The 26,616-nt window shown below is 44.7% G+C and overlaps 1 protein-coding gene and 1 long non-coding RNA gene across 3 annotated transcripts in view; one reads left to right on the top strand and one right to left on the bottom strand.

The window, feature by feature from the left end:
- Nucleotides 1–26,616, bottom strand: part of LOC308474766 — a 104,178-nt gene that overhangs the window by 71,492 nt on the left and 6,070 nt on the right. The window lies entirely within an intron of this gene.
- BLK (BLK proto-oncogene, Src family tyrosine kinase) overlaps nt 3,531–26,616 on the top strand; it is a 31,436-nt gene continuing 8,350 nt past the window's right edge. The window contains exons 1-8 of one of the 2 annotated variants that reach the window (XM_081001050.1): nt 3,531–3,671; nt 15,319–15,435; nt 16,056–16,104; nt 19,040–19,133; nt 20,954–21,052; nt 21,796–21,899; nt 24,433–24,579; nt 25,603–25,755. In XM_081001050.1, the coding sequence (XP_080857176.1) occupies nt 15,325–15,435; nt 16,056–16,104; nt 19,040–19,133; nt 20,954–21,052; nt 21,796–21,899; nt 24,433–24,579; nt 25,603–25,755 (757 nt within the window). In that variant the 5' untranslated portion in view covers nt 3,531–3,671; nt 15,319–15,324. The remainder of the gene's footprint in view (nt 3,672–15,318; nt 15,436–16,055; nt 16,105–19,039; nt 19,134–20,953; nt 21,053–21,795; nt 21,900–24,432; nt 24,580–25,602; nt 25,756–26,616) is intronic. The other variant, XM_081001049.1, reaches the window with a different exon arrangement.

The raw sequence follows: 26,616 nt of genomic DNA, 5'->3' as shown, positions 1-26,616 counted from the left end.
AGTCTGCCTAACATCCGGCTGAAAACATCTCTAATCTTTACACACACACAGTCCTCGCAAGGAGAGTGTCAAGCATTTTTTTAACCCCCCCCCCGCAAAAAAAAATCTCACAGTCACACACACTTCCTTTTTTTAATAATAATAATTCTTTATTGGTTTCAAATACAAGCATACAAGCATACAGCAAAGGTAAGTATAGCAAAGTTAAATACAAAAGGAAAAGATCTTCACAACATAATAGCAGGAAAGGATTTGGAAAAAGAAATAGAAAGGGGGGGGGAGTTGGGAAAAAAGCCGAAATTTTGTACAACATTATGTCTGTCAAATAAAATTTTCTGCATAAAACTCCCAATCGTTCTCGTTCTACTTTTTGTATTGTCATGATTTTATCGCACAGTTTTATTTTATATCCTTGCCCATACTTTCACTAAGATATTTGTTTCATTTATTTATTGTGGTCACACAAACTTCCATGTCCTGCACCAGTGGCGTAGCGTGGGGGTGCCAGGGGGGCCGGCCGCACCGGGCGCAACATCTGGGGGGGCGCGCTCGCTGCCTCCGGAGTCGCCGAAGAGCCTCGGGCGCAGGCTGTAGCAGAGCCCCATGTCTCGTGGAACCGACGAGCTGTGCGCGCGCCCGGGCTGAAGGCGTCCGGCAGGCAGCGGCTCTCAGCCCCGCGCGTCAGGGCCGCGGAGGACGTGCCAGGCAGCCCCTCCTCACAGCCCCGCCTCCGCTGCTGCTGCTGCAGCTGCTGGGCCATTTTGCATTTTCCTCGCCTCTCTGCCCCCCTCCTCCTCCGGGCAAGCGGCGTGGTTTGGGCGGCAGCGCCAGCAGCAACTCGACTCAGATCGGCAGGTTAGGGGTTGGGGGGGCGCAAATTACTTGCCTTGCCCCGGGTGCTGACAACTCACGCTACGCCGCTGTCCTGCACACATTTTACATTTCAGGCCCTTCAAGTGTCCCTATTTTCCAGGGACAGACCCGGATCTACAGAAGCCGTTCCGGTTTCTGATTTGATCCTGGAATGTCCCGCTTTTCTTTAGGGTGTCCCTCTTTTCATTGGAGAAATGTTGGAGGGTATGTTAAAGGTAAAGGTACCCCTGACTATTAGGTCCAGTCGCAGATGACTCTGGGGTTGCGTGCTCATCTCGCTTGATAGGCCGAGGGAGCCAGCGTTTGTCCACAGAGCAGGGACTGAGCAGCGGAAGCTCACCCCATCTCAGGGATTCGAACCGCCGACCTTCTGATCGGCAAGTCCTAGGCTCTGTGGTTTAGACCACAGCGCCACCCGTGTCCCACGGTGGGTATGGTAAGGTAAAGGTAAAGGGACCCCTGACAATTAGGTCTCTCTTTTTTAAACAATTTTTCTAACCACTGGGAGACAGGGACAGGCAATAGCATCCAGCAACACATCCTCAAAAGTGCTTCATTGGGAATGCCTGTCACATGAAAAATATATTAATGGCTGAATGAACTGGCCTACAAAATGGAGGATGACAGAACTGTCTGAAGACGGAGGAGCAGTCAGGTTTTGCTGAGGGTTTTGCTTCTGTTCAGTTTGGTGTCTCAAAATAGTTCACGAAACATGACAAGAAAGGTTTCTTTGCTGACCTCTGGTGCGTATGCACATCATAGTGGGATTTCGGATATGACAAGGAAGGTCCCCTTTTCAGAAATCTGCAGGCACGGTTTTAAAAAATCTGTTTTCTCTTCCTTTAATGAACACTTTTACTCTGAGGTGATAAGTTCTGACTGGGAATGTGTGTAATTTTCAAGCATGGGTGCTTTCCTTTTTTTATGTAAATAATAATAATCTCTGCCTTATGGCTGAAGCTGTGGACAAAATGATGTGGGCTGATTTGGACAGAGAGGGGGTCTGAGCTTTGGCCGAGCTGGACAGAGACAGCCCCAAATTTGTTGTTGTTGTTGTTGTTGTTTAGTCATTTAGTCGTGTCCGACTCTTCGTGACCCCCTGGACCAGAGCACGCCAGGCACTCCTGTCTTCCACTGCCTCCCGCAGTTTGGTCAAACTCATGCTGGTAGCTTTGAGAACACTATCCAACCATCTCGTCCTCTGTCGTCCCCTTCTCCTTGTGCCCTCCATCTTTCCCAACATCAGGGTCTTTTCCAGGGAGTCTTCTCTTCTCATGAGGTGGCCAAAGTATTGAAGCCTCAGCTTCACGATCTGTCCTTCCAGTGAGCACTCAGGGCTGATTTCCTTAAGAATGGAGAGCTTTGATCTTCTTGCAGTCCATGGGACTCTCAAGAGGCTCCTCCAGCACCAGAATTCAAAAGCATCAATTCTTCGGCCATCAGCCTTCTTTATGGTCCAGCTCTCACTTCCATACATCACTACTGGGAAAACCATAGCTTTTACTATACGGACCCAAATTGCTGTGGGTCAATTCAGGCCTTGCAGACTGATCCAGGGCTGTCGGGGGCTAGAGAGAAGAAGCTTTGCCTACATGTGGCTGTTCCCAGCAAGGAAACACGTATTTGCAGTCAAACTGAAGAGGATTGAACCCACTGGTGAGTAGACCATTCGATCTTGAAGACTGTGGGGAGGGAGGGGTCTGTTTCGCCAGCATGCTCTCGCATTGGAGAAGTTGATTCGAGCAAGATTATTTCCTCCACTGTGACCCCTTCCCACCCCACAGCCGTATATGTAAACAGGGTTTTGAAGACCCTAAACATACATTGTTTTTGAAGACCCTAAACATACATTAAGGACGCGGGTGGAGCTGTGGGTTAAACCACAGAGCCTAGGACTTGCCGATCAGAAGGTTGGCGGTTCGAATCCCCGCGACAGGGTGAGCTCCCGTTGCTCGGTCCCTGCTCCTGCCAACCTAGCAGTTCAAAAGCACGTCAAAGTGCAAGTAGATAAATAGGTACCACTCTGGCGGGAAGGTAAACGGCGTTTCCATGCGCTGCTCTGGTTCGCCAGAAGCGGCTTAGTCATGCTGGCCACATGACCTGGAAGCTGTACACCGGCTCCCTCGGCCAGTAAAGCGAGATGAGCGCCGCAACCCCAGAGTTGGCCACGACTGGACCTAATGGCCAGGGGTCTCTTTACCTTTTTAAACATACATTGGACCTACCCCCAAATTGAATCAGTGCCAGATCCGGTCAGGTGTTCAACCCAGGTTGTGTGGTGGGGGCGATTCAGGGCCCAGGATGGCGTCAACGGCTGGTTCAAGCAAGTGAACCTGACCTCAGGACCAGATCCGGCCATCTATGAATGAAGATGTGGCCACGTCTGGGAGGGAAGTAGCAGGTCGAAAATAGAATTTGGACCGTAAACCTGAAAGTAGCGTGTCATAGCCCACTGAGGCTTCGTGGGGAAGCTTCGTTTTTCCACTGAAGCGGCCACAAGTCTAACATTAGCTCAGAGCGAACAGCGTGGCTGAGTTATTGGCCCCAGGACTCTAGAGAGCAGCAGCCCCTCTTGAGCGCTTTGTTCTGATGTTGTCGGCAGGAAACCACTAACAGAAGTCAACTGACAAAGCCGAGATGCCTTATTAGAGCATTTCTGTACATGTGCGAGTTTAGAACATTAACCCTTCTCATCTAGAAGAGCCTAGCAGGGAGAACACCTTTTCCTTTTGGGTTGCTCTGGAAGGGTTCTGAAATTTCATGGGATATGCTCTGAGACCGTCGCGAGGAAGACCAAGGTGAGCAACTAAACTTAATACAGAGTCAATAGCATCGTCTTTTCATAAAAGCCCTGCTGGAGTCAAGAGTCAGCTCCAGTTTCAGATGCAATGAGAAGCCCCCATTGTCAGTCTTTCCCTCAGTTTGCCATCTTTAGAATGGGAATAATTGCAACAGCCAACACAGGCACAAGACGTCCAGGGGGAAATAGCTTCCTAGAGCCCAACCTTCCTGTTCCTCAATATGGTTTGCGATTTTCATCACAGGGTGATGCTTTTCATTTTCTCTTGTTCACACTTAGTTCTTTGTTCCTACTTTTATTTGGCCTTTGAGTATATTATCGCAATATTAAAGTGGAATATTTCCCCCACTGCTTGCAGAATGCTCACGGTGTGAAGAATGCCTTGCCTACAGGGGCAACTTCTCTCATTCATATATAACATTAATATGCAATAGTAAGCAAAGTGAATGCTGAATTTGAATGAAAATTGTATGCAGAAAAGGTGATAATGTAAAGAGGGGAGAGAGCAGGAGATCAGGAAAATGCGTATTGGTAGAGAAATGAATTAAAAGGAGACACCTCATCTGCTAATTTATCATTTTAACACTGAATAATAATAATAATAATAATAATAATAATAATAATAATAATATCATCATCATCATCCACCTATCTGGGTTGCCACAGCCAATTCTTTTGATAATTATTATATAAAACTTTCCTGCTGTAGGTGTGTTTTATCTGCACATTGGTTTCCTGAGGTTCCCCCCCGCCATCTGTCTGTTACTGCTGGGGCTATTTTGCTTTTCTTAAAACAACATAGCATGATTTACAACTAGTGTTTTGAAAATAATAGGTTTATTATTATTATTATTATTATTACTACTACTACTACTACTCCTAAAAATGATGGGTAGCTATGAAGACCTTGACTTATGTATCTGAGAAAGATTGAAATTTAAAAATACATTTCTATTCGGTAGTATACTAATTGTGGATTTTGTTTCTGGGCTGGGTCTCTTTTAGCCAGAGGCCACAAGACAAGACACATAAAATCGCATTGCCTGTGTGATGTGTAGTTTACTTGTCGTGAGAATAAAAGCGAGACTGGTTTTCAGCATGCAGCTTCCTCTTAAACTGACGTTGATGAATTAACTTGTCTATCAAATTTGTCTTGGCATATCCATGTTGACGTTTCGTGATATATTTTAGCACCGTATCCACAAGGGGTTGATTGCTGTTGTTTTTTTAGCAGGGAAATGACTTAATAATCCCATGTCTGGATTATTTCTCAGTTTATCTAGTGCTACTTTCATCCATTACGAGATCAGAAGACAATTCACACGTTCATCTGTGCAGGATTAATGGAAGGGAGAGTAGAATTGCCCCATGTGACTCCATCAACAACCTTCACATGTCCCCACACTCATCAGCTTAAGAGCAATATTTCCCACACATGTTCCACACATGTTCCTTCTATGTTGTTGAGCATAGTGGACAGAGCCATCGATATCTGCCCAGGTTGGTTGCTCTGTCCCCAAAAGGAATCACGGTCAACCTGGAGCAACTAAAACCTTCGATTCCTTCAAGTCGCTAGTCCCCAGGGTTTTCTGACCTGGATCTAACCTATCACAAAGGGCCTACAGACGAGCGTCTCCACCTCCGTTGTTCCGCCTGGATACTGAGGTCCAGCTCTGAGGGCCTTCTGGCGGTTCCCTCGCTGCGAGAAGCCAAGTTACAGGGAACCAGGCAGAGGGCCTTCTCGGTGGTGGCGCCCGCCCTGTGGAACACCCTCCCACCAGATGTCAAAGAGAATAATAACTACCAAACTTTTAGTAGACATCTGAAGACATCTGAAGACATCTTTAGGGAAGCTTTTAATGTTTAATAGGTTATTGTATTTTAGTGTTTTGTTGGAAGCCGCCCAGAGTGGCTGGGAAAACCCAGCCAGATGGGCAGGGTATAAATAATAAAGTAGTAGTAGTAGTAGTAGTAGTAGTATTACTACAGTTCTATGATCCTCTTGGAAAGCTGATTTCCTGCAAGATCTGCCACAGGGTGCATGCATGGGATTCTCCACGACTTCCCCTTCCCCCTTTGCTGTTTCCTCACTTGCCTAAGTCTTAATATTGAACTAAGGAATGCATGCTGGGGCTAAACCACCTCAAACAGTGGGTGCAAGAGATGCTCACACGACTGGCAGGCATAGGCAAACTTGGCCCTCCAGATGTTTTGGGGCTACAACTCCCATCATCCCTAGCTAACAGGACCAGTTTGCCTATGCCTGACTGAACGCATGACATGTCATTTACACGCTAAGATGAAATGTAAAACCTGTTACTGAAGCCAGCCGTTCATATCGAGTTCTGCTCCTTTTCATTCTCTTTTCGCTGTTGGTTTTTAATCCTGTGCTCTTAAGTATACTCTCAATTTATTCTTTGATGCAGCACTTTTCCCCCTAAAAACATGTTTAGAGGTACTCTCATTTTGACTGAAGAAAATCACCGTTTTGTAGTTCAAATCGGGAAAATTAAATACAGTAAATGGACAAAAGTACAAAGATTCACAAAACGTCCCCCCAGAAAAAAGTACTGCTTTGATAGATTACTCTTTGGGGGTTTTTTACTAATAGAAGAGCATAAAAATAGCAACAGTTTTATGATTTTTTCATGAAAGAAAACAACAAGCACTTGCCTGCTCCATTATTATTTTTAATACCTATTCACTGATTACTACATAAAATGTCCCAAAGCAAATTAGAGTGGTAAACACCCACAATTACAAAAGTCTAAAATAGTATCAAAAGCCCAATACAACATTGCTTTTAAGAACTCTGGAACTTCGGAACTCCCTGCCTACTGATATAAAGCAGGCGCCTTCATTGTATTCTTTTCGGCACCTGCCAGAAACGTCTTCCCAGTAACTGGAAATTCAAGCCAGTTACCTGCCACCTGGAGGGGACAGGTAAACCGGGAGTCTTTAAGTCAGAACCTGGTGGTCTGGCAACTCTGACTCCAAGGTGGTACCTGAGATCATGGCAAGAAGGTTGTTTCCCATGGTCCTTCACTTTAGTCAAACTCATCTTTGCTTCACTCCTGAAAACAAAATGGAGGCTAACAGCGAAAGCCTTATGATTTTATCTTTCTATCTGTTGCATACCCTCCAACATTTCTCTGGTGAAAACAGGGATGTCATATTCCATCGTCATCATAATTTTATTATTTGTACCCTCCCCAGACACTCTGGGTGGCTTCCAACACATATAAAAAAAATATGCTTTTCAAATTGATACATTTCACAAGTTTTGTTGTTGTTGTTGTTGTTGTTTAGTCATTTAGTCGTGTCCGACTCTTCGTGACCCCATGGACCAGAGCACGGCAGGCACTTCTGTCTTCCACTGGCTCCCACAGTTTGATCAGACTCATGCTGGTAGCTTCGAGAACACTGTCCAACCATCTTGTCCTCTGTCGTCCCCTTCTCCTTGTGCCCTCCATCTTTCCCAACATCAGGGTCTTTTCCAGGAAGTCTTCTCTTCTCATGAGGTGGCCGAAGTATTGGAGCCTCAGCTTCAGGATCTGTCCTTCCAGTGAGCACTCAGGGCTGATTTCCTTAAGAATGGAGAGCTTTGATCTTCTTGCAGTCCATGGGACTCTCAAGGGTCTCCTCCAGCACCATAATTCAAAAGCATCAATTCTTCGGCGACCAGCTCTCACTTCCATACATCACTACTGGGAAAACCATAGCTTTTACTATACAGACCTTTGTTGGCAAGGTGATGTCTCTACTTCACAAGTTTTACTATCATTTTAACATGTCAAAACTTGACTTCCTTCCCCCTCTTTCTGTGGTTCCTTAAATTTATTTATTTATTTTAATTTTTATTGGAAATTTTATTTACAACATAACCCAAACCCCCCACCCCCCATACAGAAATACAATAAGCATAACATAAATTTATTTTTAATACCTTCTGCATATCCAAATAAACTTAATTTGCCCATTTATTCATCTACTTTAAACATATACATACTTATAAAGCTTATATAAATCCTGCCAATGTTCTTATCTGTTTACAATTTATCTGTAAATATTCAATAAACCATTTCCATTGTTTTATAGAAAGTTTCTTATACTTTCGGTAAGTTTCAACATTTCTGCATATTCGATATATAAAAACGTAGTAAAACATTAAACGTTAAAAACCTTCCCTACACAGTGCTGCCTTCAGATGTCTTCTAAAGGTTGTACAGTGCCTTATTTGCTTGGCTCGGGGTCGCATAACTCCATACCCTCCAACATTTCTCTACTAGGGCCAGGGCCTTTTCAGTACTGGCCCCGACTTGGTGGAACGCTCTGTCACAAGAGACTAGGGCCCTGCGGGACTTGACATCTTTCCGCAGGGCCTGCAAGACAGAGCTGTTCCACTTGGCCTTTGGTTTGGACTCAGTCTGACCCTTATGTTTCCCTCCCCTTATGGTTTTGATCTGTAGGCTACTTTTAAAATGAGGCTGCATTTTAAATTGCATTTTAACCTGTATTTTAAATTGTTCCCCCCCCCATTACGTTTTTACGGTAATTTTACTGGTGTTAGCCACCCTGAGCCCAGCTCTGGCTGGGGAGGGCGGAGTATAAATAAAATTATTATTATTATTATTATTATTATTATTATTATTATTATTATTATTTTATTATTATTATTATTATTTTATTATTATTATTATTATTAATGAAAATAGGGACTTCCTAAGGAAAAACGGGGCATTCTGGGATCAAATCAGGAACCAGTTAATACAATGATACCTTGGGTTAAGAACTTAACTCATTCCAGAGGTCTGTTCTTTACCTGAAACTATTCTTAACCTGAGGTACCACTTTAGTTAATGGGGTCTCCCGCTGCAGCTGCACAATTTCTGTTCTCATCCTGAAGCAAAGTTCTTAACCCGAGGTACTATTTCTGGGTTAGGGGAGCCTGTAACCTGAAGCGTCTGTAACCTGAGGTACCAATGTATGGCTGATTCACCAAAGCACTGAACAGGCACACTCTACAGTTCTTAAATGCTAAATCTGTTAGGGCCTCTCCTGATTCTTACTCCTAAGATTCCTCAACCTACTACACTGCTGATCACCTATCTTAAGACAACTTTAAAAGTTTCGGGGGTTTTTAAGTTTGTGCCGGTATAAAAGTTTCAGCAGAACATTTTCTATGCTAAAATAGCAGCGTTCACCCCCAGACTTTTGCAGTTTGGCAAAAGCTTGCTTTGGAAGAAAGGTCAGCTTTTGAGAAGAGTGTTGCAAACAAGTAGTCTGGTGAAAACCACATTTATTCTGCACAGCGTTTGCTGCTGCTTCTGTTGCTTACTGCCGATAGCTGCAAAGCCACAGACATCTTCTGCGGGTGCCAGCGGAAGCAAATTGCAGCCCAAAGAGAACTAATGTCCATTTGGCCAGTGGCAGGCGTGATGTGGGGCTTCGGATTAAAAAAACAACAGAGATTATTCAAGTTCTTTTCTTTCGTTGTGGATTGTTGTTAGGAGACGCCTGTTCCACCCCAGAACTATAATTCCCAGAGTGGTTTAGTACCAATACCTCTTCCCAGGCAACTCTGGGAAATGTAGCTGTGTTAGGGGAATGTAGGGATCTCCAGTAACGAACTCCAGCTCCCAGAATTCTTTGGGGAAAGCCATGGGTGCTTAAAGTGGTAACATAGTGCTTTACATATACAGCATACCCTCCAACATTCCTCCAATGAATATAGAGACGTCCTGTTATTGCTATTTTATTTTATTTTATTATTTATACCCCACCCATCTGGGCGGCTTGCAACATATATAAAAACACAATAGGACATTTGTAAACTTCCCTATACAGGGCTGCATTCAGATGTCTTCTAAAGCTTGTACAGTTATACCTCGTGATAAATACAATTCAGGCTGAGCGTGTTCGGGTTGCGCTCCGCGGCGACCCGGAAGTAACGGAGCGTGTTACTTCCGGGTTTCGCCGCTCACGCATGAGCAGACGGTCAAAATGACATCACACGCATGCGCGGAAGCGGTGAAACACGACCCACGCACACGCAGACGCGCTGTCGCGTCTTACGTTATGTTCAGGATGCGAACGGGGCTCCGGAATGGATCCTGTTCGCATCCCGAGGTACCAGTGTATAGTTGCTTATCTCATTGGATCGGGGGGGGGGGTCACATAATTCCATACCCTCCAACATTTCTCTAATGAAAATAGGGACATCCTAAGGAAAAGCAAAAGGGATGCGGGTGGCACCGTAGGTTAAACCACAGAGCCTAGGACTTGCTGATCAGAAGGTCGGCGGTTTGAATCCCTGCCATGGGGTGAGCTCCTGTTGCTCGGTCCCTGCTCCTGCCAACCTAGCAGTTCGAAAGCACGTCAAAGTGCAAGTAGATAAATAGGTACCGCTCCGGCAGGAAGGTAAACAGCGTTTCCGTGCACTGCTCTGGTTCGCCAGAAGCAGCTTAGTCATGCTGGCCATGTGACCCGGAAGCTGTACGCCAGCTCCCTCGGCCAATAAAGCGAGATGAGCGCCGCAACCCCAGAGTCCGTCACAACTGGACCTAATGGTCAGGGGTCCCTTTACCTTTAAGGAAAAGCAGGACTTTCTGGGATCACATCAGAAACTGGGAAGGCTTCTGTAAATCTGGGGCTGTCCCTGGAAAATAGGGAGACTTGGCAGGTCAGATAGAGTGTGAAATTGGCTAATGATGGTACAAAGCAGGGCTAATGAGGGGTGTGGCCTAAGAAGAGGAGGTGTGGCTTAGGAAAGTCCCGAGAGACAAACAGAGAATCCTGGTGGGGCTACTTTCAGCTCTCGGGCCTGAAGTCCCCCACCCCTGGTAATAATAATAATAATAATAATAATAATAATAATAATAATATTTATACCCCGCCCATCTGGCTGGGCTTCCCCAGCCACTCTGGGCAGCTTCCAACGAAATATTAAAATACTTTAAACTACTTCAAAATACTTCAAAAATGCATCAAACATTAAAAGCTTCCCTAAACAGGTTGAACTCTTTCCCCCTGCACCATGAACATTTTCCCCTTCCCAAGCTACCAGCCAGGATGGAGGGGTTTTGCAGATCCAACAGATGTCCCTTGCGACTCTGAAGCCTGGAGACTGCTAAATGCAGTCAGACGTTTTTATATCTTCTCTGGGTTGCCATGAAATCTCATGATCGTTGTATGTTCAGCTAAATAAAAAAAAAATAAAAATTCCTTCCAGTAGCTCCTCAGAGACCAACTAAATTTGTTATTGGTATGAGCTTTCGTGTGCATGCACACTTCTTCGGATGCAGAATCAGCTATGTTGTGCTGCTGATTCAGCTGGAAGTCAGGGGAAGGCTCTTACTTTGCAATCTTCCTCAGGAAAGAGTGACGGCCACCCATTTCTCTGAAAAGAGGCCTGATAAGGGGCTTCTTATCACACAGGGTGTTTAATTCTGTATTTTTAATCTCCTATAATATCATCCTTGCATGAGCTTCCCACAAATGAACATGCAAGGGGGCACATTTCTAAAATGAACCACAGGGTCAAAAAATAAAAAAGGAAGACATGCATTTTAACAATAACATTTATAGAATAAATTAATAAATAAATTAAATTAATAGAAGAGCATGTAATCTGCGTGCATGGGTTAAAAGGCAACTGTGTGGTACTTGTTGCATGTTTTACTTATTCTTTTTTTAGGAATGACCACTATCCAGAGAACATTTATACCAAAGGATGCCGTGCAAATAAATAATACTGAAGACAATGATATTAAACGACAACATATCAGCACATACTTTCTTCTTTGGTGATCACTCGTAGCCGAGTAAGATTGTCTCCTATGAACATGGTCTTAACAGTGAGTCCATAAGTGACTGTGGAGGCCAATTCTGGATTCACACGTCCTTCCACAGTGGGGACATAGGATGGGACTTGATCATGCTGAGGGTTTGCCAAATGTGCCCGTTTCTCCCTTTTGTCCTGAGTTCAAGTGTCTTCAGAGCCCATGACACCTTTGGGAAAGGCTGTTCTCCAACTGGAGCGCTCACAGGCCAGTGTTTCCCAGTTGTCGGTGTTTATACTACATTTTTAAAAAAATTGCCTTGAGAGAGTCTTTAAGCCTCTTTTGTTGGCCACCAGCATTACGCTTTCCATTTTTAAGTTCGGAATAGAGTAGTTGCTTTGGAAGATAATCAGGCATCCACACAACATGACCAGTCCAACAAAGTTGATGTTGAAGAATCATTGCTTCAACACTGGTGATCTTTGCTTCTTCCAGTATACTGACATTACTTCACCTGTCTTCCCAAGTATATGTACAGTACCTCGGGTTACATATGCTTCAGGTTACGTATGCTTCAGGTTACAGACTCCGCTAACTCAGAAATAGTACTTCAGGTTAAGAACTTTGCTTCAGGATGAGAACAGAAATCGTGCTCCGGCGGCGCAGTGGCAGCAGGAGGCCCCATTAGCTAAAGTGGTGCTTCAGGTTAAGAACAGTTTCAGGTTAAGTACGGACCTCCGGAACGAATTAAGTACTTAACCCGAGGTACCACTGTAATTCTTTTCGGAGACACTGTTAATGGAATCTTTCGAGGAGTTGGAGATGGCATTCATAAGTGGTCCATGTTTCACAAGCGTACAGTAAGGTTGGTAGTACAATAGCTTTGTAAACAAGCATTTTGGTTTCCCTGCAAATGTATTGGTCCCAGACATCCACTGACTTACAATTCATGTAGCTCCTCACAGCCTTTACCCAGACGAGGCAAATGATGGCTGGAATAGTAAAATCTTGCAAGTCGTCCTCTTAGCTGTAGACAGGGAACGACTTACACATTTTTTTCTGGTGAGCCTTCCTAGGGCCACATGCCAATGAGAGGCAAAGATAGATGGGAAAAAATTGAGTGGGGCAACAGAGGTAAATTTGCCGTTTTGTACAGTAGGCTTGTTTCTTCTGCGCACAACCGTCTCGATTCTCCACCCAGGCAAGCAAGGAACGTGCTCCGAGTGCAAGGACACATTCCAGCCAGGCAAAAACATTCCAGGGTGGTGCAAAGCAGGAACAGCGAGGGGCGTGGCCTGGTGAGAAGTGGGGGTGCCTGGGAAGGAGGTGTGGCCTGTGGGGAGGAGGCGTGGCCAGGGCACCAGATAGGGATCTCAGGGTCCACATTTGGTTCCTGGGTCTAAGCTTCCCCAAAGACCTACAGTTTTTGGAGAAGGATCATTTCATGGTCTTGAGGCCACCGCAGGAGAAGCCCCATGCCTATGGTATTTCTGTCTCCTTCTCAACAAAGAGTCGGTGGCATAGTGGTTAGTGTCGGGCAAGGACCTGGGAGTCACCAGGGTTAGAGTCCCTGCTTGGCCATAAAGCTTATGGGCCAGTCACTGCCTCTCCACCTAACCTGCCTCACTGGGTTGTTGTAAGGATCAAATGAGGAGGGGTGGACCATGTACACCACCTTGAGCTCTTTGGAGAAATAGGTGGAATAGAAATGCAATAAATGAATAATAAATGAATGATTACAGTTGCAGGAGCATTTGATTGTTCTGCTTCTCATCTGGTCACCCCATAGCCCTAAAATTAATTAATTAATTAATTAATTAATTACTTGCTGCATATATATATATATATATATATATATATATATATAATTTTTTATTTGGTTTTACTTCTGGCGGTTCCCTGACTGCAAGAAGCAAAGCTACAGGGAACCAGGCAGAGGGCCTTCTCAGTGGTGGCACCTGCCCTGTGGAACGCCCTCCCATCAGATGTCAAGGAAATAAACAACTATCTGACTTTTAGAAGACATCTGAAGGCAGCCCTGTTTAGCGAAGTTTCTAATGCATGACATTTTAATGTATTTTTAATCTTTGTTGGAAGCTGCCCAGAGTGGCTGGGGAAACCCAGCCAGATGGGCGGGGTACAAATAATATATAATCAAAATCCTGCCATTGTTTCCATCTGCTTACAGTGGTCTTTTAAGTAACATAAATTTTCCCCCATTCTTTTGTAAAGTTTTTGTCCTTTTGATTCCTGCCCTTCCCAGTCATCTTTGCCATTTTGGCATCGTCTATCAGCTTGGTTTGCCATTCTTCTCTGGTAGGGACTTTGCCTTCTTTCCATCTCTAGGCTACTAGCATCTGAGTGGCTGTTAAGGCAATAATAACAGTATGTGATGTGACTGGGGAAGTGGTGCAGTATTCCAGGTGGGACAGAATGTAGAAACACAGAGTGGTAGAGTTGGAAGATAGCCCAAAGGGTCATCGAAGTCACACCCGCTGCAAACCCTACAGGACTGCCTCTCCTGGTATGTCCTGTTATATACTGAAGTTCTCACCCTGGACCAGCAGGGGGATACTGTAGATACTCACTCAGGTCCACATATGCAAATAAGGGATTGAAAGTGACGTTCAGTGATTGGATAGTTACAGAAAATGGTTACTGTTGCGTTGTAGTGGAGCTCTATATAAGCAGACTGGCTGAACCCTTCAGTTCAGCTCTGTTCTGGCCTGTGAATAAACAAGAGCTGTTTGAAGAATCGCTGTGTCGTCTGATATGTTCACCCACAACTTAACATGTCCCACGGAGGACCTTACGGTCTTCAAACAAAAATATCTTGGAGGTCCCGGGCCACAGGGAGGTTAGGCTGGCCTCAACCAGAGCCAGGGCTTTATCGGCTGTGGCTCCGATCTGGTGGAACGCTCTGTCACAGGAGACTAGGGCCCTGCGGGACTTGACATCTTTCCGCAGGGCCTGCAAGACAGAGCTGTTCCACCAGGCCTTTGGCCACGGCACAGTCTGACCTCATCCTTCTGTAATCCTCAAAAAACTCTAGCCCAATGGTTGCCATTAATTTGATTTTGAATTGATTTTAGAATGAATTGATTTTAGAATGTATTTCATTTAATTTTCATTTTTTTTCTTTTTCTTTTTTTCCTCTTCCCCCCTCCCCCCTTCCTTTGCCATCTGTTTTAGTTCTTTATACTCCATTGTTTCATGATTATATTTAAGTTTTGCTTGTTTACAGTTAGACGCTGGATTGTTGTTCTCCTGCTATTTAGGTGGTTTTTCTTCCCTGAATGTATGTTATATGGTAGTTTTGTTTAGCTGTGGAATGTTTTGTGGTTTATTTTCTAATTTAATTAATTGGTTAGTCTAATATTATCATAGTAGGTAATATTGTAATAGTTTCATATTATTTGTCTTTGTATTCATATTATTATATTATTTTATTCTGTGGTAATCCTCACAGAACTCTAGCCCAATGGTTGCCATTAATTTGATTTGAACTGATTTTATAATGAATTGATTTTAGAATGCTGGGTTACTTTTATTGTTGTTAGCCGCTCTGAGCCCGGCTTTGGCTGGGGAGGGCGGGATATAAATAAAAATTATTATTATTATTATTATTATATTTATTGATTGTGATTTTATGTAAACTGTGTTATTTTTACTGTTGTTAGCTGCTCTGAGCCCAGCTTCGGCTGGGGATGGCGGGATATAAATAAATTATTATTATTATTATTATTATTATTATTATTATTAAAGCAGGACTCATTCTGGCATTGAGCATAAAGAGCAGCCCTCCATGGAGTCGTCCTTTTCCAGCTGATCACCCAGAAGCAACCTTGTTTGTGTTCCCTCCAGTGCAGGATGGGAGCATGTGGTAGCAAGAAGACCGGCCGCAAGGAGAGGCGCAATTCCATATACAAGCAGAAGCCTCTGCCATCTCCGAGAAAGAAAAACCCTCCAGCGCCACCGCCGGTAAGAATTTGAATCCAAGACTGGGCTGTGCCCCAAAGGGCAGGAATTCTGCCTCCAGAAGAAGAAGAAGAAGAAGACCATGCCCATCTGACTGGGTTGCCCCAGCTACTCTGGGCAGCTTCCAACATACATAAAGAGATAATAAAACATTAAACATTAAAAAGAAAACTTCCCTGTACAGGGCTGCCTTCAGATGTCTTCTAAAGGTTATATAGTTACCTATTTCCTTGGCTTCAGGAGTCACATAACTCCATACCCTCCAACATTTCCCCGATGAAATAGAAATGTCCTAAGAACAAGTGTGACATTCTCAGATCAAACCAGAAATTGGGACAGCTTCTGTAAATCCCAGTATACCTGAAGGAGTGTCTCCACCCCCCTCATTCAGCCTGGACACTGAGGTCCAGTCCTGAGGGCCTTCTGGCGGTTCCCTCACTGCGAGAAGCAAAGCTACAGGGAACCAGGCAGAGGGCCTTCTCAGTGGTGGCGCCCGCCCTGTGGAACGCCCTCCCATCAGATGTCAAGGAAATAAACAACTTGGAGAAAAGAAAAGAGGGGCGAGGGGGGCAAGGGGAAACTATTGCAGTGAAGTAATGTTTGGTTTCTGTAACTTTCCAAAGGTCAAGGCAAAGAACTTCACCATTCCTGCCAACCGGTCTTCTGACAGCGGTAAGAAGATGAACCTTGGTTTTTCCTTGACGTTTTGCAAAGCTTTCTCTTGCTGTTTTCTCAACACCAGGGAGCTATTGTGACGAGCCATTGGGATGAAGGCTTGCTTTATTTCCAGCTCTGAGCTCTCCCTAAGCCTGCAAAATAGAGCTGTGCATTTCTTTTCCAGCTGCAAACATGCAATTCAGCACTACAATTACCATTCTGCTGTTGAGACTTATGATCTGTGTGTGTGGTTTGGGAGCTGTACGGTCAGGGGAAAAACAATGCTGTCCAGGGTTGTAAAGACTGCGGAGAGAATAATTGGGTGCACTCTCCCTAAAAAGGTAAAGGGACCCCTGACCATTAGGTCCAGTCGTGACCGACTCTGGGGTTGCGGCGTTCATCTCGCTTTATTGGCCAAGGGAGCCGGCGTACAGCTTCTGGGTCATGTGGCAGCAAGACTAAGCCGCTTCTGGAGAACCAGAGCAGCACACAGAAACGCCGTTTAAATTCCCACCGGAGCGGTACCTATTTATCTACTTGCACTGGCGTGCTTTCCAACTGCTAGGTGGGCAGGAGCTGGGACTGAACAATGGGAGCTCACCCCGTCGCGGGGATTCGAACCGCCGACCTTCTGATCGGCAAGCCCTAGGCTCTGTGGTTTAACCCACAGCACCACCCTCACTCTCCCTAACTTGGATCAAATCTACGCTTCCAGGTGCCATAAGAAAGCTGCAGAGATAGTGCAGGATAGTGCATACCCCAAAAATGATCTCTTTCAGCTTCTGCTTTCTGGAAGAAGGTACAGGGTTATAAAGACTAGGACTAGCCGCCTGAGAAACAGTTTCTATTCAAATGCAATTTTGGTTTTAAACGCAGTGTAAGGTAGTCTCTATGGGAGTATATTGTATTTAATTATGGGGTATCAGAGGTTTTAGGGGGCTAACCAGGCTGGGATAGTTGGCTTGTTGGTTTCTGAATGTCTGTTGCAGATTTTCAATTTCGTCGTTCTGTATGGGACAATGACAATAAAGATTATTGTATCGTATTGTATCGTAGTGGAAATCCAGCATGCAAGTATTTACTTAGAGCAGCCGCCCCCCAGCAGAAGCTCTTGGCTTACAAAATGAGCTCCTGGCCTTTTCTTGGCACGACTCCACCGATAAATGCAAACTGGGGTATTCGCTGGACTCGGCCCTCACAAAACCATGCATTGTTCCTGAGTCTCACACGTGACCTTGCAAAGGGGGAAGGTTGCCAGTGGCTTTCTTCGAAAAGGTCAGGCCGAGTGAGATTTAAAACTCTCTGTCTCACCCTTGGCTATATTTAGAAGGTCTTTGGCTCGCGCCATGAAAGGTCTTCTCCCTTTCACAGGACGGGTGTTGGCGTATCTGCTGAAGACCTGCCTGAATGTATTCAAGCTGCTCACATTAGTGTTTAAGATGTCAAGGAGATAAAGAACTACACAGATTTTAGAAGACATCCGAAGGCAGCCGTGTATAGGGAAGTTTTTAATGTGTGATGTCAAAAAACAAAGAACTCCCTGCGTTTTTATATTTTGTCTCACTGGGGCAACCCAGCCAGATGGGAGGGGTAAAATTGTTGTTGTTGTTGTTGACAGGCCTCAAATATCTGAGAGAGCTACTCTTTCCCTACACACCTACAAAATATTTCAAGAAGCCTGTCCATTTACATAATTTAATACTTGTTTTTAAATTTTGCTGACTTTATCTGTGCGCCATTGATGTCTAATGTTTTACAGTTTCTTATGTGCTGTAAGCCTCCCAGAGTGCCTGGGGAAACCCAACCAGATAGGCAGGGTACAAATAAACAACAACAACAACAACAACAACAACAATAATATATTTATACCCCGCCCTCCCCGGCCAGAGCTGGGCTCAGGACGGCTAACACCAGTAAAATTACAGTAAAAACATAAGGGGGGGGGGGCAATTTAAAATGCAGCCTCATTTTAAAAGTAGCCCATAGATCAAAACCGTAAGGGGAGGGAAACGTAAGGGTCAGACTGAGTCCAAACCATAGGCCAGGTGGAACAGTTCTGTCTTGCAGGCCCTGCAGAAAGATGTCAAGTCCCGCAGGGCCCTAGTCTCTTGTGACAGAGCGTTCCACCAAATCGGGGCCAGTACTGAAAAGGCCCTGGCCCTACTTGAGACCAATCTAACAACCTTGCGGCTTGGGACCTCCAAAGTGTTGTCATTTGTGGACCTTAACGTCCTCCGAGCTGCATACCAGGAGAGGCGGTCCCGTAGGTACAAGTGTCCTAGGCTGTATAGGGCTTTAAAGGTCAAAACCAGCACCTTAAACTTGACCCTGTACTCCACTGGGAGCCTGTGCAGTTGGTAAAGCAGTGGATGAATGTGATCCCGTGGCAAGGACTCCGGAAGGAGCCTCGCCGCGGCATTCTGCACCCGCAGGAGTTTCTGGGTCAGCTTCAAGGGCAGACTTCCTTACAGCTGCTGCTGGTATTAGACTCTCCTTTATTGGAGGTTTGCCAACAGAAGTTGGATGCCCATCTGTCGGGGGTTAATTAGTCATGATTCCTGCATTGCAGGAGGTTGGACTAGATGACCCTTGTGGTCCCTTCAATTCTATGATTGTATATTTCCTCTCCATGAGGTTGTAATATGGCTGTTGTGCATATTAATTTAATCTTGTAATCATAATCACCATAATAAATTGCTCTGGCAGCAAGTTGTCCACTGCTGGAACAGTAACAGGCTAAATAAGGGTTGGTTCAGGAATACTGTAACCATATAAGTGAACAGGAAGGTATTAACTAAAGGTACAGAAGCTGCATTAAACTTAAATCCAGGCTCTTCTCTACCTTTGCTGAACAAGGAGTGGGGATGGTTGACCCTATACCATGTAGTTGATACTTCTAGCTTCTAGGTCTTGGGCTCAGTTAATACTTTTGCTTTTTTTCACAATACAGATAAGCACATTGTCATAGCACAGTACCATTTCACTACGCTGAGTGACCGCGATCTGCCATTGACCGTAGGAGAGAAGTTTGAAGTCCTTTGCAGGTGAGTGATCTTTTGCATGTTTCAAACAGTTCAGTCATGCTCTGGTATGCCTTTTGCTATAAATGTACAGTCATTCCTCAGGTTACAGATGCTTCGGGTTGCGCGATTTCGGGTTGCGCACCGCGCCGAACCCAGAAGTACTGGAATGGGTTACTTCCGGGTTTCAGTGCTTGGGCATGCACAGAAGCACTAAATCGTGCTTTGCGCATGCACAGAAGCGCTAAATCGCGACCCATGTCTGCGCAGACACAGCGCTGTGGGTTACAGACACTGCGGGTTGCGAACATGCTTCCCGCACGGATCACGTTCGCAACCCGAGTGTCCACTGTATAAAAATCAACCTGAAATATAGAGCACCCGCATGTAAAAAAATCTGGGCCCATTTGCCTATTGTGATACAGTTTTACAATCCACATGAGTATTCATATACAAACATACCTACATACATACAGGATGCCGGTGGCGCTGTGGTCCAAACCACTGAGCCTCTTGGGCTTGCCAATCGGAAGGTCGGCAGTTCGAATCCCCATGACAGGCTGAGCTCCCGTTGCTCTGTCCCAGCTTCTGCCAACCTAGCAGTTCAAAAGCATACCAGCATGAGTAGATAAATAGGTACCGCTGCAGCGGGAAAGTAAATGGCATTTCCGTGCACTCTGGTTTCCATCACGGTGTACCGTTGCGCAAGAAGCGGTTTAGTCCTGCTGGCCACATGACCTGGAAAGCTGTCTGTGGATAAACGCTGGATCCCTCGGCCTGAAGTAAGATGAGCACCACACCCCATAGTCGCCTTTGACTGGACTTAACTGTCCAGGAGTCCTTTAACTTTTTTTTCTTTTTTTTTTTACATACATGCATATAGAGAGAGATAGCGCAACAGCTCAGGACCACAATATCTCAAGGCCCGCCTCTTTCCATATGAACCTACCCAGACTCTGAGATCATCTTCTGAGGCCCTCCTTCGTGTGCCTCTTCCCTGAGAGGTCTGGAGAGTGGCAACACAAGAACGGGGCCTTTTCTGCACTGGCTCCTCATTTGTGGAATGCTCTCCCCAGGGAGACTCCCCTGGTGCCTTCATTACTTATATTTAGGCACCAGACAAAAATGTTTCCCTATCACCAAAGCTTGGGCTGATTAACATCCTTTGGCCTTTTTAAATGTGTTCATGGGAGAGGGGGTTATTGGAGGTTTTTTGTTTTGCTTTTGTTACGTATTTTGTGTTCCCATTTTCAATGTTTATGTTGTGAAGCACCTCTGTGGTCATCTGCAAGGGATTCCCACACGGAGGGGTTGATGTTCCCAGCCTTCATGTCACGTCTGCAGACATCTTTGTAACACAGAGCTGGTCTGCCAATAGGCCTGGTACCTGGCACCAGCTCCCCACAGAAACTAGTTCAGCACCCATAAGTGCTCACCTAGTCAGCCAAAACCATCACCTAGAAAAAGGGACTAGTTTGACAAGCTTGCTCTTATATATTTTACCCACAAAATTGGGAGGCAGTCAAGGCATCATCCAGATTGATCCCCCAAATTTGTAATAATACTGTTTGTTTCTAGTCTTCTTTCTGGTGTATTGGCAAAAAAGTGCATTTATTCATAAAAATTATATTAGGAAAAATTGCTTGTGAAGCCTCACTGTGTTGTTCTTGTTGTTGTTGTTGTTGTTGTTGTTTTTTAACTGGTGTGGAAATGTGGGGGACTCAAACTGACGACTGGAAAAAGAGAGAACCAGAGAGAAACCAAAAGAGATGAGCCCATCCCTAGTAAAATCACTGCTTCTTTCAATGTGCATTGTTTATTTATACAGTGCTTTATTTTCACAGCGACGGGGACTGGTGGCTAGCAAAATCTCTTACCACAGGGCACAAAGGCTACATACCCAGCAATTTTGTGGCCCGTGTAAACAGCCTGGAAGAAGAAAAGTAAGGAGGCCTCTTTGGGTTTGGGGGCATAGAATGTCATCTAACATTACCAACTTGGGGGACCCCAACTGATATTTTGAGACATGTGAAGATCTGCAGTGAAAAGTTTGCTATCATCAAGGCCAGAGTTTTGCTTTGTTTTTTTTAAAAAATTGTGGCCCGATTTGGTATGTCATGGGCTTCCAATTCCTTGTTCCTCTACATATTATCTGCCTCCCTATGCAAGTTAGTCCTCTAAGGATGCATACACACGGTACATTTAAACCCCCAAGAATCCCAGGAAATGTAGCTTCTTTTGGGTGTTGGGAACTGAAGTTCAGTGATATGTAAACCACAGTTCCCATGATTCTTTGGGGAAGCCATGTGCTTTAGATGTATGGTGTGTTTATAGCCTAACTCAGTTTTTATGTACCTCTGTTGTCTTCTGACTTCCAGTCTTTCCGTTAAAAAAACAAAAACGCTGAGCCTTATGGTACCATAGATGTTAAAATCTCATGTTCTACCAATTGAGCTAAAAATGGTGATCAATTGCTCTGCCTGCAAAAAAAAAGGTAATTAGGAATTAAAACCCTACCACTAATCTCCCACCCCAGAACAGGAACTGAATCATTAAAGGCTGATTCAGGAATGCCATAGGAACAGGAAATTTCTAACTAAAGGGACAAAAGCTGGACCTTCATTTCTTAGTGGTGATTTCTGCTCTTGCTGTTGTTTAATAATGATAATAAATCTCCCTTTCTCAGGTGGTTTTTTAAAGGCCTGAGCAGAAAAGAAACCGAACGCCTCTTGCTAGCACCTGGCAATGTGATGGGGTCATTTCTGATCAGGGAAAGCGAAACTAATCCAGGTAAGAATCTGGGAATGTATTTTGCAGAATGACAACGGAAAAGATCTCTCGCTGTTCCAGCAATATCAGAAACACCATTGATATACTGGAGTATTTGGAAAATAAACCAGCTGCTTTGATGCTGGTGGATGCAGAAAAGGCGTTTGACAATGTCTCGTGGAGTTTTATGAAAGTGCAAATAAACCTCATGGGATTCGTTCCGTTTCTGCATCTCTTGCATGTTTTGACTTTTCCTCATAGAGGAGTCGCCCCATTCCCTTGATCGTTCTGCTTGCCCTTTACTGAAACTTTTGCAGCTCCACAACATCCTTTCTGGGTTGGAGGTGACCCCAAATTCTAGCAGGCCACCCTTTGCCCATAGTGACAAATTTTGAGTTGCATTCAGTTAGCAGACAGCTGCATATTTGAACAGAACCAGATCAGAGTAGGCAGAAATCTCATGACTTTTCCCATGGCTTCTGGTGCTAGATGGTTTTTGCAATCACAGAGTTGAAAGGTAACCCAAGGGTCATCTAGTCCAACCCCCTGCAAATGCAGGAATTTCAACAGGTGACTTGTTAACATGGAACCACGTGCAACGCATTTCATATGGTTGTGTTTTTTTAAAAAAAGAAATAGAAAAAAAAGCTTTATTAGGTTTTACAATTTTATATTCAACACAATCATCGTAAACAGAATAAAAAATTCATAAATCCAGATTTTCCCCCACCTCCCTTCCATTGACTTTCCCCAACCTCCTCTTCTGGTTCTTTAAGTATTTATTACTTCTGCTTAATTTATTTACCTTGATTTTAAAATCTTTCAACTAAATATTCTTATATTCTTATTATTTTTATACCGTATCTTCCCAAATTACATCTTACATTTTTTTATTTCCCCAATTACTGCTCCTTGTCTTATACACTTTTTTCCTTAATTGTAAGTGTTTACTCAAACCCTGCTAGTGAGTCTACTTCTTTACAATATTTCTGTAAGTACATCATAAACAGTTCCCAGTCTTTTTTGAAATCTTTATTGTCCTTGTCTCTGAGTTTTCCCGTAAGCTTCGCCATTTCGGCATAGTCCATAAATTTTGCTTGCCATTCTTCTTTCGTTGGTATCTTGTCGACCTTCCATTTTGGGGCTAGTAAAATCCTAGCATACATGAATAACACACACATTTCATATGGTTAATTGGCTGGCGGCAAGCATGGGGCTCACGTGACCCTCCAGAGATTCATAGAATCATCAAATTGTAGAGTTGGCAGGGGACCTATAGGGTCATCCAGTCCAACCCCCTACAGTGCAGGGATCAAAGATGAAGAATCCCTGACAGGCGGCCCTCCAAACTCTGCTCTAAAAGCTCCACTGAAGGAGAGTCCACCACCTTCTGAAAGAGTCTGATTCATAACTTAGCATTTCTTACCATCAGAAGGTTCTTCCTGTTCATGAGCTAACAAGGACTTGCTCACAAATTTATTGACAGCTGCACAAATTATTATCGCCAGGAAGCAGAAGGGGCAAGCAGAATATAAAATGGAAGGGTGGTATAAAGAGGGGTAAAGGTAAAGGGACTCCTGACCATTAGGTCCAGTCATGGCCGACTCTGGGTTTGCAGCGCTCATCTCGCTTTATTGGCCAAGGGAGCCGGCGTACAGCTTCCGGGTCATGTGGCCAGCATGACTAAGCCGCTTCTGGCTAACCAGAGCAGTGCACGAAAACGCCGTTTACCTTCCCGGTGGAGTGGTACCTATTTATCTACTTGCACTTTGATGTGCTTTCGAACTGCTAGGTTGGCAGGAGCAGGGACCAAGCAACAGGAGCTCACCCTGTGGCAGGGATTCGAACCGCCGACCTTCTGATCGGCAAGTCCTAGGCTCTGTGGTTTAACCCACAGCGCCACCGGCTTCCCTGTTCACAGGCTAACAAGGACTTGCTCACAAATTTACTGACAGCTGCAAGAATTATTATCACCAGGAAGCGGAAGGGGCAAGCAGAATATAAAATGGAAGGATGGTATAAAGAGGGGTGGGGTATAGCTATTAATGGTAAATTAATCAATGTGCCATTAAGGTAAGACAGGGAGTGTGCAGGAGAAATGATTTTTGAGGAGATATGCGAGAGCGTTTGTAGAGTTTGTACTGTTAAAACGGAAAAGGGGTCAAACCAATTTTGGGAGGTTGGATCATTACAATGGAATCGTCTCAGTTGTGGAGTGCACATGTTTATTCTTATTTATTTATTTATTTATGATTATTGCTTTAATTAAAAATAAATAAAATGGATGGGGGGGTTCTTCCTAATATTTAGTTGGAATTTCCTTTCTTAATCAATTTGAATCCATTGGTTTGGGTCCTGCCCACTGGAGCAGTAGGAAACAAGCAGTTCCTGGACTACAGCTCTTATTGTCCCCACACTGGCTGGGGCTGGTGCGAGTTCGAATCCAGGACCGCCAGAAAAATGCATTGCGAAACGATGTTCCTGCCGACAAAAATGTTTAGAAACACATTCCTGCAACAACAGATAATACCTATTTTTGTGTCTCCTTTTCCAGGTGCCTTTTCCCTTTCCATCAGGGACTACACATCTCAAGGGGATGTCATCAAACATTATCAAATCCGCTCTCTGGACCATGGGGGATATTACATCTGCCCAAGGACCACATTCCCTACTCTGCAGGACCTTGTCAAACATTATTCTTGTAAGTCACCCTTAATTTGGGATGGGAGAGGAATTTGATTCGGTTGACAGAGAAAGTCAAGTGTACCTAATTCACAGTTTCGGAATCAATGTGAGAACCTAAACATACCCATCCTTTGAAATTCGTACACGTGCAAATTTTGCAACGCAGTTCTCCAACCAAGTGTGCCTTTGAAAAATGAATATATTCATGAAAACAGCACGCAAACATGGGGAAATGTGTACATTGGTCAAAACTGCATAGAAACATGTCTTTATTAGGAGGAACCTGAACTAGAGTGCTGATGAATTTTAATAAGGATTTTTTAAAAAAAGATCTGCAAAGTGTTGCAGGAACGTTGAGAACTGAAGATTTGACCACTAAAGGAGGACAAATTTCAGACAAATTGGCATACTATATGCAGAGTAATAAGACTACATCATATTCCCTATTTGTCTTTTCATTCCCCCCCCCTTATGTTCTCTCCCTCCCTCATCTTTCACCTTTCTCTTTCTTCCTCTCTCTACTTTTTCTTTTTCTCATTTTGTATCAAAACTGAACTGTGGACAAACATTTTGAACTAAGGCCATTTCCAGACAACACTCTCCATTGAGCATCCTTCCTGATTTGTTTTCCTGGGGAGTTTAGGCGACTTTGCATCAACTCAAAAATCAACGCACACTGTCCACCGACGCATTTTTCTCCATTAAAGTTCCTTATCCCCAAAAGTCTGATGTTTTGAGGAAGCAAGTCTGTTGTACCAGAGCAGCAAACCATCTTTCCCTGTTCTTCCTAAATTTAGAGGGATCTCACTGAATCACACCCGAAAATAGCAGGTGTTCTAAGTGAGGAAAGTGGGGGAAACACTGTAATATCTGGAGATGGGAAGACAGGGAGGGAAGCAGGGAGTTTGTACTCAGTACCTGTTGTAAAAAAATAAAACTGAAAGAAACTATGTAGGAGGAGGAAGAGGGTTACTACGACCATGTTCTGCCCTGACCTGATCTCAGACCTTTTCCTTCTGCTTCCGGTGCCCCTGCACAGCTTACGAAGATGGCTTGTGTCAGCTGCTACGACAGCCGTGCATCTCTCTGGTTCCACAAAGGCCGTGGACCACCGACGAATGGGAGATTCCTCGAGAAACGCTGAAACTTGTCAAGAAGCTGGGAGCAGGCCAGTTTGGAGAGGTTTGGATGGGTAAGCTGAGACTCATATAACACCAGTCCTGAAAGACTTACTGTATTTTTCGCTCCATAAGTCTCACTTGTTCCCTTCTAAAAAGTAAGGGGAAATGTGTGTGTGTCTTATGGAGCGAATGCAGGTGGGAGGCTCTGCTCAGCGCTCCCTTTAAAGAGCTGCGTGGAGCTCCCTCCTCGGGGAAAAGCCCCCAAGAGCCACACACATGCTCCATGCAGCTCTTTAAAGGGAGCGCGGCTCTTGGGGGCTTTTCCGGGAGGTGAGGGAAGGGACTGATGGGCTACCCTCTGTCCCTTCCCACACCTCCCGGAAAAGCCAGCAAGAGCCGCTGCCAAGCTCTGCTCAGTGCTCCCTTGTAAGGGCTCCCTTTTGTCCCTCATCCCACTTTGCTGGGAAGCCAGCAGAAGAGGCGCTGTGCAGCTATCGCTCTTGCTCTGCTGGCTTCTCAGCGAAGCGGGAAGAGAGGTGAAAAGCAAGAGCCGCTTACATGCTCTGCGCAGAATATTTTTTTTCCTTGCTTTGCCCCTCTAAGAACTAGGTGCGTCTTATGGTCAGGTGTGACTTATGGAACGAAAAATACGGTACATTGGCTCCCAGTACATTTCCGAGCACAATTCAAAGTGTTTGTGCTGACCTTGAAAGTCCTAAACGGCCTCGGTCCAGTATACCTAAAGGAGCATCTCCACCCCCATCGTTCTGCCTGGACACTGAGGTCCAGCTTTGAGGGCCTTCTGGCGGTTCCCTCATTGCGAGAAGTGAGGTTACAGGGAACCAGGCAGAGGGCCTTCTCGGTGGTGGTGCCCACCCTGTGGAACGCCCTCCCAGAAGATGTCAAGGAGATAAAGAACTACACAACTTTTA

This window comes from Podarcis pityusensis (assembly GCF_964106645.2).
Source record: "Podarcis pityusensis genome assembly, chromosome: 3".
NCBI classification, from domain to species: domain Eukaryota; kingdom Metazoa; phylum Chordata; class Lepidosauria; order Squamata; family Lacertidae; genus Podarcis; species Podarcis pityusensis.
This window is presented reverse-complemented; position numbering and strand designations above follow the sequence as displayed.